Raw genomic sequence first — 15,545 nt, 5'->3', positions numbered from 1 at the left:
CTGAGCGGCAGGAGACAGAGAGTAGGGATAATGGGCAGGTACTCAAATGGACAGGATGTGACTAGTGGTGTCCCACAGGGATCTATGTTGGGGCCTCAACGATTCACTGTATTTATTAACGACTTAGATGACGGGATAGCCACATATCCAAGTTTGCCAATGACACAAAGATAGGCAGCATTGTAAGCAGTGTAGATAGAAGCATAAAATTACAAAGAGAAATTAATAGATTAAGTGAATGGGCAAAGAGGTCCAAGGAGACTTGGGGGTCCATGTACATGGATCATTAAAATGTCGTGGACAGGAACAGAAAATAATTGAAAAGGCTAATGGAACGCTGGCCTTTATATCTAGAGGACGAGAATACGAGGGGGTAGAAGTTATGCTACAGCTATACAACGCCCTGGTTAGACCACACCTGGAGTACTGTGTTCAGTTCTGGGCACCACACTTTAGGAAGAATATATTGGCCTTGGAGGGAGTGCAGTGTAGGTTTACTAGAATGATATCTAGACTCCAAGGGTTAAATTACGAGGAGAGATTATACAAACTAGGGTTGTATTCCCTGGAATTTAGAAGATTAAGGGGTGATTTGATTGAAGTTTTCAAAATATTAAGGGGAACTGAGGTAAACATAGAAACATAGAAAATAGGAGCAAGAGTAGGCCATTCAGCCCTTCGGGCCTGCTCTGCCATTAAAATGTTCATGGCTGATTGTCTAACTCTGTATCCTGTTCCTGCTTTTTCCCCATATCCCTTGATGCCTTTCGCATTAAGAAATATATCTATCTCCTTCTTGAATACATCTAATGACTTGGTCTCCACTGCCTTCTGTGGTAGAGAATTCCACAGGTTCACCACCCTCTGAGTGAAGAAATTTCTCCTCACCTCGGTTCTAAATGGCATACCCCATATCCTGAGACTGTGACCCCTGGTTCTGGACTCCCCAGCCATCGGGAACATCCTCCCTGTATCTAGTCTGTCTAGTCCTGTTAGAATTTTATATGTTTCAATTAGATCACCTCTCATTCTTCTAAACTCTAGTGAATATAGGCCTAGTCTACCCGATCTCTCCTCATACGTCAGTCCTGCCATCCCAGGAACCAGTCTGGTAAACCTTCGTTGCACTCCCTCCGTGCCAAGGACATCCTTCCTCAGATAAGGAGACCAAAACTGCACACAATACTCCAGATGTGGTCTCACCAAGGCCCTGTACAACTGCAGTAAGACATCCCTGCTCCTGTATTCAAATCCTCTTGCAATGAAGGCCAACATACCATTCGCCTTCCTGACTGCTTGCTGCACCTGAATGCTCGCTTTCAGCGACTGGTGCACAAGGACACCCAGGTCTCGTTGCACTTCCCCTTTTCCCAATCTATCACCATTCAGATAATAATCTGCCTTTCTGTTTTTATAAAGTGGATATCCTCACATTTATCCACATTATAATGCATCTGCCATATTCTTGCCCACTCACCCAACTTGTCTAAATCACATTGGAGCCTCTTTGCATCCTCCTCAAAGCTCACATTCCACCCCAGCTTTGTGTCATCTGCAAACTTGGAAATGTTACATTCCGTTCCCTCATCCAAATCATTGATATATATTGTGAATAGCTGGGGCCCAAGCACTGATCCCTGCGGTACCCCCACTAGTCACTGCCTGCCACCCGGAAAAAGACCCGTTTATTCATACTCTCTGTTTCCTGTCTGTCAACCAATTCTCAATCCATGCCAGTATATTCCCCCCAATCCCATGTGCTTTAATTTTGCAACCTAACCTCTTAAGTGGGACTTTATCAAAAGCCTTCTGAAAATTCAAGTACACCACATCCACTGATTCTCCCCTATCTATTCTACTAGTTACATCCTCAAAAAACTCCAGTAGATTTGTTAAGCACGATTGCCCTTTCATAAACCCATGCTGACTTTGTCCAATCCCGTTAATGCCTTCCAAGTGTTCTGTTATCACATCCTTTAGCATTTTCCCCACTACTGATGTTAGGCTAACTGGTCTGTAATTCCCTGTGTTTTCTCTCCATCCTTTTTTTAAATAGAGGGGTTACATTTGCCACCCTCCAATCTGTAGGAACTGTTCCAGAGTCTATAGAATTTTGGAAGATGATCACCAATGCATCCTCTATTTCCAGGGCCAATTCCTTTAGTACTCTGGGATGTAGATTATCAGGCCCTGGGGATTTGTCAGCCTTTAGTCCCATTAATTTCCCTAGCACTATTTTTTTTTACTAATACTGGTTTCCTTCAGTTCCTCCCTCTCACTAGACCCTTGGTTCCCTAACATTTCCGGGAGATTATTTGTGTCCTCCTTTGTGAAGACAGAACCAAAGTATGTGTTTAATTGTTCTGCCATTTCCTTGTTCCCCATTATAATTTCCCCCATTTCTGACTGTAAGGGACCTACATTTGTCTTCACTAATCTTTTTCTCTTGACATATTTATAGAAGCTTTTACAGTCAGTTTTTATGTTCCCTGCTAGTTTATTCTCATACTCTATTTTTCCCCTCTTAATCAATCTCTTTGTTCTCCTTTGCTGAATTCTAAACTGCTCCCAATCCTCAGGCTTGCCGCTTTTTCTGGCAATTTTATATATCTCCTCTTTGGATCTAATACTATCCCTAATTTCTTTTGTAAGCCACGGTTGAGCCACCTTTCCTGTTTTATTTTTGCGCCAGACAGGAATGAATAATTGTTGTAATTCCTGCACATGTTCTTTAAATATTAGCCATTGCCTATCCACCGTCATCCCTTTTAGTAAAGTTCCCCAATCTATCCTAGCCAACTCGTACCTCATACTTTCATAATTTCCTTTATTTAGATTCAGGGCCCGAGTTACGGATTCGACTACTTCACCCTCCATCTTAAGGAGGAATTCTATCATGTTATGGTCGCTCTTCCCTAAGGGACCCTGCACAACAAGGTTGTTAATTAATCCTTTCTCAATGCACAATCTGCGATCGCCTGTTCTCTAGTTGGTTCCTCAACATATTGGTCTAGAAATCCATCACGTACACACTCCAGGAATTCCTCCCCCACTCCGTTGCTTGGGGAGTCCGGGACTAGTGGACATAGCCTAAAAATTAGAGCCAGGACTTTCAGGAATGAATTTAGGAAACGTTTCTACATACAAAGGGTTTAGAAGTTTGGAACTCTCTTTCGCAAATGGCAGTTAATGCAAACTCAATTGTTAATTTTAAATCTGAGATTGATAGATTTTTGTTAACTAAAGGTATTAAGGGACATGGGGCAACAGCAGGTATATGGAGCTAGGTCACAGATCAGCAATGATATCACTGAAAAGCAGAACAGGCTCGAGCGGCTAAATGGCCTACTCCTGATCCTATGTTCCTACTGGGACTTCCTGTCACCAGGTAAAAGCCACCACGGAGTGTGGCACTGAGCCATTTGCATCAGGAGGATTTAAATTTCAACACTGGTTGTGCTGAATTAGCTATCCTTTCTTTAGGAAAGGGAAAAATCATCCAGGGTTCCCCTTTCTCATTGATAATTCTCATTCTCTCCTACTGGAAAGTATATGTGTAAATATCAGGCGAGGACACGATCAGATTCAGCTGTGATGCTCTCTCCCTTTCTCCATGGTCACATAGCCTGATAATACTTACCATCTAACCTGACGTGAGGAAAGAGCAAAGGAATCATAGCCCAGCATGAATCTTCCCCCTCAGGCGAGAAGGAGAAAAATTGGTCACATAAAGGCACAAGACCAGAATTTAAAGCTGGGCAAAGACAATGATGGTTCTTGTGGCTGGTTTCAGCCAGGGTCAGCTCTACAGAAAGAGTTCATTGCAATCTTTAAGTTCTTACTCCCTTAAACTATAACGTAGTCTCCAAAAAACTGACCCACAGGTGAAGAATCCAACTACTGTACTCAGACTAGATTCATCCAGCAAAAAAGATAGGTTGTTAAATATTGCAAATTTTACAACAGGTTTGCGATCAGTCAATATTAGGTGCTTTTCCTGTGCGCCATGCCTGAATAAGACTCCTTTGTTACTGCGCCAAGGTTGTCAAAAGAGCACCTGCAATGGAAAACTTAACTAAACGCAGGCAGGTGAATGTCTAATTATATTTCAAACTGCATGAAGTGATGCCTCTACGTTTAGAGACTTTTGCCGAGCAGCATATATAAACAAAAGGAAATGCTGATGCATAAAAAGCTTTTTTTTAATAATAAGGAAATTTTTTTTTCGATAAGATACTAAAAATAACAATTTATCAGTGTGTAAAGATTTATATGGATCTCAAGTTTTCAAACTGCGGTAATGGGAGATCCCAGTGAATCTGTAAGGTAGTCAGATATTGTCTGTCATCAGACTTTATTCTGTATTTGTTGACTTACTAGCATGTTATTTCTGTTGATGTGTACAAATATAAACATTTCCTTTACTGTTTCCCTTTCAGTCACTGACTGGTAGTCCCAGGGATGTGTCAATATTTGCCATTGATCTCCAGGTGCATGTCATTATTTTCAGGAGTCCTTACAGAGAAAGTTTCAAAACCACTGATGTAAATCTCCATTTACTTATGATACATTTGCAGTTTGGATTTCAAATTATCTGTCTCGGACAATGCATTTAAGGGCAATGGAGATATCAAAGTTTACCCTAGTGCTCATTAGGTTTTATGTTAATAAATGAAATAAATAAGTGAATTTATATTTCTTGTTAGATTTCTAGTAGAAACCACTTATTTTGTCCTATAATCAAGCTCAAATGATCAGCATTGAATTTTCTGTGAAAGTGTAATCACATTAAAATGGCAGTCTTATATAAATTCTTTATTTGGTTAGTAGAAAAGTGCTAATTTCTGGTCTAAATTGAAAAAGACAGCTTTTCACATACATGCCCCAGAAAGAATAAATGTTTTTAAGGCAGCTGTTTTCCAACTGCACCAATTGTCAGGGAAAGGCTTTTTCAATGAACCAACAACTGACAGCTCTATCCTATAAAGGACTTATATTAAAAAAAGAGCACAACAAACCCAGGACAGTAAGTTTACCCAAACAAAGCAGCCTCAGAAAACCGCTATTTATAGAATTATTTCCCAGTGTCTCTCCTCTGTTTCTTTTGCGGTTAATTAAACATTGATTGTATTCCCTCAGGCCAACTCCAGGTTCCTGTTGGCAAATTTTTGATGTGAAAAAAGCAGATTATATTCACAAGGAAATGATTAATAAAAACCTAATTCAGCTTATTATAGTCCGCCCAAACTCATAATTGGCCTCGCTCCCTACACTAAATGGGAAGCACATTTCCTTACCATTGGCTGACTTGGAAGGTTGAGACCAGCTTCTAGTTTCAGAGGTATGGCCCTTGTTTTCTTCATCAGCGCTACAATCACAATCTTCCTCAGCTACTGAAGTCTCCTGGCTAGTGGCAACAACAGTCCTAAAAGATGAAACCCACAGAAATAGTTCATTTACCAATAGTCTTAATCGTTGCTCTTGAAATTTGTGATGCCCTGAAGGAAGCATTTTATTGAGCCTCATTATTGTTCTACCCCAGCATAATCACAACATATAACAACACCCAATGATGTGCTGGATCAAGGCTATTCTGAGCCAACATTTCCAGTGAAAAGCACTATGTTGCTCTGAATATTTTTTTCAGTTCTAACTAGCTGTAATCTGCTCAAAGAAAGCAGAAGATTAAATCAATATAAAGAGAGCCAGTCACGTAATGTTAGTTCACAGACAAACTACGTAATAACTTAATAACATTGGAAACCCCTATCACAGTATAACCTTGGGGCCTAACAGATACTGCAGGTGAAATATGGACACTTTTGACATAGGGAAAATTCTAAGGACCAGGTGGCATAGGAGTTTTCAATGTATTTTGTATGATTGCAGTGACCCACCCACCATTTTTAATAAATAATACCCATTGTAATTAGTTACTAGAAATTGTTACACTGTCCCACAATGCTCTTTAATTCAAAAATACTTCCCAAAATCAGTATCTTTAACTATTGGGATATAGTAATGTAATATTTGTTGTATTTCTTTGCCTTTACAGCTGTCAGCTAGCTTTATGGGTATAATCACAGCCATGGGCTGTTGACAAAGAGAAGCATCCTAGTTAAACCTAAAGGGCTATCTAAGCAGTTCTAAAAGTTAACACATAAAACCACCATTCTATTCCAGCAATTAAAGACAATTGGAGGGGTTTTGTTCAGGCTTATGTTATTCAGGGAAAGATTTTCAATGAAATAAAAAAACTGTGATGCCCTGCAACTATGTATATACTGCAGTTGTTACTATACTAAATGAACACAATTGGAACAAAACTCAAGTCCTAAAGAAATACCTGCTTTGACTCTTGGGTTCCATTTGCTGATCAACACACTTTAAATTTTCCTGTAGACTTCTAATCTTGGCCTTTTTTTCGTTAAGCACCAAGACGAAGCGTGAATAGAGGTCTTGCTCCAACTCTTCTTTAGCCTTTACACATTTCTCTAATCTAAAGTGAACATGCAACAAGAAGCATGTAAGAACTTGCAAAGCAAATAATTATAAACTGAAGAGAGAACATTTTTGCTAATGAACTGCAGATTATTTGTCAAAAACCCCGCAACACAATGACTCTAAAATTATTCATCTTTGTATTATCATTGTGCACCAAGGCCCTCAAGTGCACTTGTCAGTCAGTACTATTACTTTGGTAGTACTCCAACTACTACCAAAAAGATTACCAAAGTGGAACCAAACCTTTATTAAAAACTGGAATACAATTTATTATAATCAACAACAGATGCAAAAGAACGATCCTAAATCTGTGATCTAATCTTGAGGTTCAGATGAAATCTGAGAGATGATCTTATAAAGGTATACAAGATGGTAAATGGTATGGAAAACATAAATCTGGAACTTTAAATTGTACGAGTAGGTCAAGGGATTACAGGTTTAAACTAGTAAAAGGCAAACTTAGGACTATTATCAGGAAGTTTTTCTTCACAGAGGGTATTCAAATATGGAACAGATAGAGTAGTGGAGGCAAAAACCGTTTAAATTATTTATGAACCAACTGGATGCTGCAATGGAGAAAAGTTAGCATCATTCTGGATGAATGAGCTAAGATGGGCAAATGGTCATCATCTGTAATTATCTTGCGATCTTGTGCTAAACCAGCTAAATTTTGCTATCATGATTTGGGATATTTTCTGAACCTTTCAGTAAGATAACAATGTCACTTTGTGTACCCGTCTTGGCAATCTCTAAGAAATCAGCATTCATTATATTAGGTTAGTGAGAGAGAAACACATGAAAGTTAAACTGAAAAAACAGTAATAATATTTGTGCTCATTTGTAGGAAGGTGAGATGGCTGTCCAGGGTGATCCAGCTTACATACTTAACCATTTATTTTTTTTTAAAAGGGAAAGCACTTCTATGGTTAGGTGCAAATCAAATAGTAACTATTTATCCCAAAGACTGACTCCCTAATAACTGTTACTGATATACTGCTTCAATTTTCAGAAAGGCATTTATTGTATTTTTGTAAATATTCAACAGATGCTTAAAAAAATATAGAACAGGCCTCTGAAGAAAACATCCTTTTTGTCAAAGTTGAACACATACAAGAACCTCCAAGTCCCAGCACCATGTCTGCTCCAAATGCTGTGTGCAGACCCCAGTGGAGCAAACTTGTAAAAGGGGATTATTGAAATAAAAACTAAAACTCTTAAAAATAAAACCAAAATACCCAGTACTATCTGTCACAGTATGTACCTATAAACGTTCTTTAAACCATTCAGAGCTTTACTGAATAATTTATACATCTACCATATAAGAGAGGGAAATGGTTATACAATGAGCTGATAGCACATGGATTTTGTGGCCACAATTTCCCACCCCACAGCAAGTTTCCAAACTCAATTGTTTTATCAAGGGTAAGTTCTGTACATAAGCCAGGCACTTCTCCCATGAGAAGGGTAGGAACAAAATCAGAGTAGCTGTCACTCAGGTTCACTCTTACAGACCTCCTAGCTGCCAGATATAGAGACAAAATGGCAGGTCAGAAAATAGCTCATCAGCCATCTTCTTAAACAAGTATAGTGTGAAATCACAGAAAGATTCTGAGAGTGAGAATGAGAGTGAGAGAGAGAATGAATGGGAATAAAGAAAACAGCTTACCAAAAAAAAGAAAACAGTGCCATTGCAATTAAAGATATGACAGTAACTCTGGAGAGAAACAACCCACCAACAGCTACTGAATGCTTAGCTTTAGTCTTGGATTTCACGATCTCAACAACTGAGGACCTATGAACAATTTGAAGACTTGGCATTGATTGAAGAACAAGTTACATGAAATTATCCCATTTTAGAAACAAACTTATTCAATCGTATTTGTTTTAAAAATATATTTTTAAATTGATTTATTGCCATAGGTAGGATTATTATACGACAATATATACACAACAATGTACAATTCACTATGCTCAAGACAGAGCTGGATGTAGTAAAATTAAGACCTAGATAGTGTATGGCCTGACTTTGACCCAAAGTCTACAACCCACAGATGTTTACTTTGAGATGAATTAAAAGACATTATTAAAACATTCCCACACTAAATCAGTCATTAACAACCAGATTAAGCCAAAGCTAGTGGAATTACTACCATAAAATATGTTTTGTGTTATTAAAAGAAGAATCTTTGAAAATTCAAGGACCAGTAAGAAAGGTCGGTTTATTACTACCAAGGTCTTCCTGATCTGTGTTGGTTTAAACGACTATGAGACTCCAGCTGTTTCATCTAATTTTCTTACATTATATCAGTCCATAATGTGACTGAAGATTTACTTCAGATACTCAAGGTCACCCTTTTTGTTTAATTTTCCTTCAAGGGCACTAAAATATTACAGTTGAAATAGACATGGTTTTGATGTCCTTTGGAAAATAGACATATGTAAACAGTTTACAGATTTTATACCTTTATCTAATGACAAATATTTGCAAAATAAACAATGATTATTTATTTATATGAATACAATTTTAACCTATCAATGCTATCACAGATCTCTGATTAATGCACCCAACAAAATACTCTTGACTTAGCCTCTCAAATGCTGCTCTTTGCAAGTTTGCAATTACAGCAAATCATTTTTGCATGTCACAGGTAGAAGTGTACAATTCAGTCCTGTTAAGTATGTAACTAATTTACCATGGAATTTTATGCTTGGATCAAAGAAATTAATAATTTGCATTACTCCATATCTACTTTAGCCTGTTTAGTTCCTTGTACTGAAAATAAAGCTTGGTACAAAACTTTGACCTTTTCCAATATATTATTAATTTTCAACCAGTAACTAATCTTCTGGACCAAACAACTAGATAACAGCTAACCAATGCTTAGGCATTTAAGTAACACACCTAGAATCAGAAATTCTATGTATAATGGTAGCAAACGGTAGTAAAGTTATTCAGTACAAACGAATTAGGTGCTTAGATTAGCAACAATAATTATCTGGAGTTCATCATATTATTGATTATAAATGAAAACAAACTATTCTATCTTCTATAGAGCATTAATGAGGTTATATTTCAGATATCATGCATCAATCTGAGCCAGCTACTTTCAACAGGACATTACTATATTAAAAAAGGTTCACAGAAGAGTGAAAGGAATGATTGCAGGATCGAAGGCTAGATGTTTTAAAGGGAACAAAGATAATTGAGAAGGGACATTATGCAGATCTTTACATTTTAAAAAAAAAGAAACAGATACTATCAATGTAATGTTATTTGACTTAGACTGTGAATACAGATCTAAAGGGCAGGAGTATAAAATGAAAAAGCTAAAGCTACTAATTAATATCTTTAAAAATGAGCTATATAGATTTCCAGCATCCGCAGTATTTTGCTTTTGATTTTTATATAGTTATCTAGTTAGAAATGGGATTGAGGGTCATAAGGAAACACCAAGCTAAAAAAATTGGATCCTGAGCTGCTGGGACTATGGTAATGTCAAATTAAGAAAGGCGACTGATCATGGAGGAATAATATAGGCTGCCATAAAAAGTAAAAAGCCTTTTGTTGTGCTAAGTCAAACAAACCACGAAGGTACCGGATTCAAACCCTGATTTGCACTGTTTTAACTGACCTCAGCCACATGTAGTAGTGAGAACAGTCCAACTATCAGCAGTATTCCTAAGCTAGGAGAGAGAAAATTCAGCCAGGGTTTTCTATCTTGTGACCATATGTGGACATCAGTTGAGGAAAGGACCATGGTCAGTTGTGAAGCTTCCTATGATAAAATAGCTTGCCTGTTTACTCTCAGGTCACAATCACAAATGAAGAATTACTAGTTGATCTTATGTAATATTGCTCACAGACAAAATTATTAATGTAATTTTATAATATTAAACAGAATACATTAAAAACAATCCATGGCATCTTTAATTATTTTTATTTTGTTTGTTCTCTGTATCAATTTAAATTTTAAAAATGTTTTTTCTTCTCTAATACTTGGCTTTCAATCTTCAGTTTATATTTGTACTTAATGAGATTATCCTTCTTTCATGATTCCTTCTATTGATTTATGTTTACTTATGCAAAATTAATTTATTTGTGCATATGTTTTTAGTGATATATTTATCTCTTCACAGCATAAATTATTATATTTGAGATTTTTAAAAGTGATCTAAAAAGAGTGGGGAGGGAAAGAATGAGGAGCAAAGTCCAAGGCTGAAGAAAATACAGAGATAAGGACAGTGGAAGATCTGGAGCAGAGGACGGGACTACGCTTAGAGAGAAAACTGCAGGAGTGGGACTTATAGAAGACCAGATTGAAAGAAATCTAGAATCAGGTGCATGGATCTGGGTGGGTTAAAGTGATGAGAATGCAAGGTTTAGAGCTGTTCTGGGGTGGGAGGGAGACATGCAATGACTTCTGTGAATTGTAATCTGGTTACTTGGTTATGTTGCATCAATCAAAACATACAATTAAGCTTTGCGCTCATGTAAAATAACAAAGACTGGGCCACATTATGGCTCATGGGAATTGGAACTTGGTCGTATAGCACCAAATGTTGGGCCTGAGCTGGATTGTAAATATTATGGGAGGGTATACCTAAGGTCAGGGATGTTTATACCAACGTACGAAAATGACGAGCAGGAAATGACCATTTGGTCCATCAAGTCTGCCCCACACTCAAGATGGCGGAAGCATCATGACTAGACACTTCCTAACTCCCCACAGCCATGAAATCTCCTGGGAGAGGCAAAAAAACAAGAGAAAAACCCAGGGCTCCAGGGGTGCGTTGGACCACGTGTGTGCGTTTGTGGTGTGATTCGAAGATGAATGGGTAAGTTTATGATTTTCTTCCTGAAATTTTTGTGCATTTAGTATGCTATTAATTTTATTTTAGAGGGAGATGGTAAAAAATGAGAAACTGTCATGTGAGAAATGTCGCAGAATATTTTTTTTGATACAATGTGATTGCCGTATTTCCGACTGACATTGCTGTGACTTAAGAACATGACAAATAGCCGCAGGAGTAGGCCACGTGCCCCTCGAGCCTGCTCCGCCATTCAATAGGTCATGGCTGATCTTTAACCTCAACTCCACTTTCCTGCCCTATCCCCATATCCCTTGATTCCCTTAGTGTCCAATCCTCCATCGATCTCAGTCTTGAATAAACTCAACAACTCAGCATCCATAGCACTCTGGAGTAGAGAATTCTAAAGATTCACAAGCCTCTGAGTGAAGAAATTTTTCCTCATTTCAGTCCTAAATGGCCGACCCCTTATCCTGAGACGATGACCCCTAGTTCAAGACTCTCCAGCCAGGGGAAACAGCCTGTCTGCATCTACCCTGTCTAGCCCTCTTAGAATTTTATACGTTTCAATCAGATAACTTCTCATTCTTCTAAACTTGAGAGTATAGGCTCATTTTACTCAATCTCACCTCATAGGATAGCCCTCTCATCTCAGGAATCAATCGAGAGAACCTTCGTTACACTGCCTCTAAGGCAAGTATATCCTTCCTTAGGTAAGGAGACCAAAGCTGTACACAGTACTCCAGGTGTGGTCTCACCAGAGCCTGACATAATTGCAGCAAGACCTCCTTACTCTTTACACTCCAACCCCCTTGCAATAAAGGCTAACATACCATTTGCCTTCCTAATTACAAGCTGTACCTGCATGTTAACTTTCTGTGATTCGTGTACAAGGATACCCAAATCCCTCTGAGTACCAACATTTCTTAGTCTCTCACCTTTTAAAAAATATTCTTCTTTTCTATTCTTCCTACCAAAGTGGACAAATTTCACATTTCCCCACATTTACTCCATCTGCCAACTTCTTGCCCACTCACTTAACCTGTCCATATCCCTTTGCAGCCTCTGAGTCCTTTTTTTAAATTCGTTCATGGGATGTGGGCATTGCTGGCAAGGCCAGCATTTATTGCCCTTGAGAAGGTGGTGGTGAGCCGCCGCCTTGAACCGCTGCAGTCCGTGTGATGAAGGTTCTCCCACAGTGCTGTTAGGAAGGGAGTTCCAGGATTTTGACGCAGCGACAATGAAGGAACGGCAATATATTTCCAAGTCGGGATGGTGTGAGACTTGGAGGGGAACGTACAGGTGATGTTGGTCCCATGTGCCTGCTGCCCTTGTCCTTCTAAGTGGTAGTGGTTGTGGGTTTGGGAGGTGCTGTTGAAGCCTTAGCGAGTTGCTGCAGTGCATCCTGTGGATGGTACACACTGCAGCCACAGTGCGCTGGTGGTGAAGGGAGTGAATATTTAGGGTGGTGGATGGGATACCAATCAAGCGGGCTGCTTTGGCCTGGATGGTGTCAAGCTTCTTGAGTGTTGTTAGAGCTGTGCTCATCCAGGCAAGTGGAGAGTATTCCATCACACTCCTGACTTGTGCATTGTAGATGGTGGAAAGGCTTTGGGGAGTCAGGAGGTGAGTCATTCGTCGCAGAATACCCAGCCTCTGACCTGCTCTTGTAGCCACAGTATTTATGTGGCTGGTCCAGTTAAGATTCTGGTCAATGGTGACCCCCAGGATGTTGATGGTGGGGGATTCGGCGATGGTAATGCCATTGAATGTTAATTGTAAACAATTTTACAACACCAAGTTATAGTCCAACGATTTTTATTTGAAATCTACAAGCTTCCGGAGGCTTCCTCCTTCCTTTACCTGAGGAAGGAGGAAGCCTCCGAAAGCTTGTAGATTTCAAATAAAAATCGTTGGACTATAACTTGGTGTTGTAAAATTGTTTACAATTGTCAACCCCAGTCCATCACCGGCATCTCCACATCATTGAATGTTAAGGGGAAGTGGTCAGACTCTCTCTTGTTGGAGATGGTCATTGCCTGGCACTTGTCTGGCGCAAATGTTACTTGCCACTTATCAGCCCAAGCCTGGAAGTTGTCCAGGTCTTGCTGCATGCAGGCATGGACTGCTTCATTATCTGAGGTGTTGTGAATGGAACTGAACACTATGCAATCATCAGCGAACATCGCCATTTTTGACCTTATGATGGAGGGAAGGTCATTGATGAAGCAGCTGAAGATGGTTCGGCCTAGGACACTGCCCTGAGGAACTCCTGCAGCAATGTCCTGGGGCTGAGATGATTGGCCTCCAACAACCACTACCATCTTCCTTTGTGCAAGGTATGACTCCAGCCACTGGAGAGTATTCCCCCCGATTCCCATTGACTTCAATTTTACTAGGGCTCCTTGGTGCCACACTCGGTCAAATGCTGCCTTGATGTCAAAAGCAGTCACTCTCACCTCACCTCTGGAATTCAGCTCTTTTGTCCATGTTTGGACCAAGGCTGTAATGAGGTCTGGAGCAGAGTGGTCCTGGCGGAACCCAAACTGAACATCAGCAAGCAGGTTATTGGTGAGTAAGTGCCGTTTGATAGCACTGTCCACGACACCTTCCATCACTTTGCTGATGATTGAGAGTAGACTGATGGGGCGGTAATTGGCCAGATTGGATTTGTCCTGCTTTTTGTGGACAGGACATACCTGGGCAATTTTCCACATTGTCGGGTAGATTCCAGTGTTGTAGCTGTACTTGAACAGCTTGGCTAGAGGCGCAGCTAGTTCTGGAGCACAAGTCTTCAGCACTACAGCCGGGATATTGTCAGGGCCCATAGCCTTTGTTGTATACAGTGCACCCAGCCGTTTCTTGATATCACGTGGAGTGAATCGAATTGGCTGAAGACTGGCTTCTGTGATGATGGGGCTAATGGGAGGAAGCAGAGATGGATCATCCACTTGGCGCTTCTGGCTGAAGATGGTTGCAAACACTTCAGCCTCATCTTTTGCACTCACGTGCTGGACTCGGCCATAATTGAGGATGGGGATGTTCACAGAGCCTCCTCCTCCCGTTAGTTGTTTAATTGTCCACCACCATTCATGACTGGATGTGGCAGGACTGCAGAGCTTTGATCTGATCCGTTGGTTGTGGGATCGCTTAGCTCTGTCAATAGCATGTTGCTTCCGCTGTTTAGCATGCATGTAGTCCTGAGCTGTAGCTTCACCAGGTTGGCACCTCATTTTTAGGTACGCCTGGTGTTGCTCCTGGCATGCTCTTCTACATTCCTCATTGAACCAGGGTTGATTCCCTTGCTTGTTGGTAATGGTAAAGTGAGGAATATGCCAGGCCATGAGGTTACAGATTGTGCTGGAAAACAATTCTGCTGCTGCTGATGGTCCACAGCGCCTCATGAATGCCCAGTTTTGAGCTGCTAGATCTGTTCGGAATCTATCCCATTTAGCACGGTGGTAGTGCCACACAACACGTTGGATGGTGTCCTCCATGTGAAGACGGGACTTAGTCTCCAGAAGGTCTGTGCGGTGGTCACTCCTACCAATACTGTCATGGACAGATGCATCTGCGACAGTTTACTTTCCCACCTAGCTTTGTATCGTCAGCAAACTTGAATACATTACAGTCGATCCCCTCATCTAAGTCATTGACATATATTGTAAATAGTTGAGGCCCAAGCACTGACCTTTGCAACAACCCCACTAGTTACAACCTGGCAACCCAAAAATGACCCTTTTATTCCTACTTTCTGTTTTCTGTCCATTAACCATTCCTCAATTTATGCGAATATATTACCCCCAATGCCATAAGCGCTAACCTTGTGTAACACCTTTTGAATGTAATGCCTTTTGAAAATCCAAATATACGACATCCATTGGATCCCCCTTATCTACCCTGCTCCACCCTCAAAACACTTATAGATTTATCAAGCAGGAGTTCCCTTTCATAAAACCGTGTTGACTCTGCCTAATCATATGATTTTCTAAGTGCCCTATTACTACATCCTTAATAATAGAGTCTAGCATTTTCCCTACTACTGACGTCAGGCTAACAGGCCTATAGTTCCCTGTTTTCTCTCTCCCTCTTTTCTTGAATAGCGGAGTTACAGTTCTGGAGACTGTTTGGTACCTGGTTATATTCCGAACCTGACTTTTCTCTCGGATCTAATTGGTCCAAATTCGGTTATGTGACTGACTGAAGGAAGGGTGGTCTGTAGTTCTTCGATC

The 15,545-nt window shown here is 40.0% G+C and overlaps 1 protein-coding gene across 4 annotated transcripts in view; it reads right to left on the bottom strand.

Moving 5' to 3' along the window:
- The window catches only part of xrcc4 (X-ray repair complementing defective repair in Chinese hamster cells 4), a 422,078-nt gene that overhangs the window by 250,660 nt on the left and 155,873 nt on the right, over positions 1-15,545 (bottom strand). For all 4 annotated transcript variants that reach the window (XM_067982800.1, XM_067982798.1, XM_067982799.1 and 1 more), the window contains 2 exons: positions 6,347-6,499; positions 5,298-5,425 (listed from right to left, as the gene is read on the bottom strand). In XM_067982800.1, the coding sequence (XP_067838901.1) occupies positions 5,298-5,425; positions 6,347-6,499 (281 nt within the window). The remainder of the gene's footprint in view (positions 1-5,297; positions 5,426-6,346; positions 6,500-15,545) is intronic.

The sequence above is a fragment of the Heptranchias perlo genome, chromosome 4 (genome assembly GCF_035084215.1).
Source record: "Heptranchias perlo isolate sHepPer1 chromosome 4, sHepPer1.hap1, whole genome shotgun sequence".
NCBI lineage: Eukaryota > Metazoa > Chordata > Chondrichthyes > Hexanchiformes > Hexanchidae > Heptranchias > Heptranchias perlo.
The sequence above is the reverse complement of the archived record's forward strand: the minus strand, read 5'-3'. Positions and strand labels throughout refer to the sequence as shown.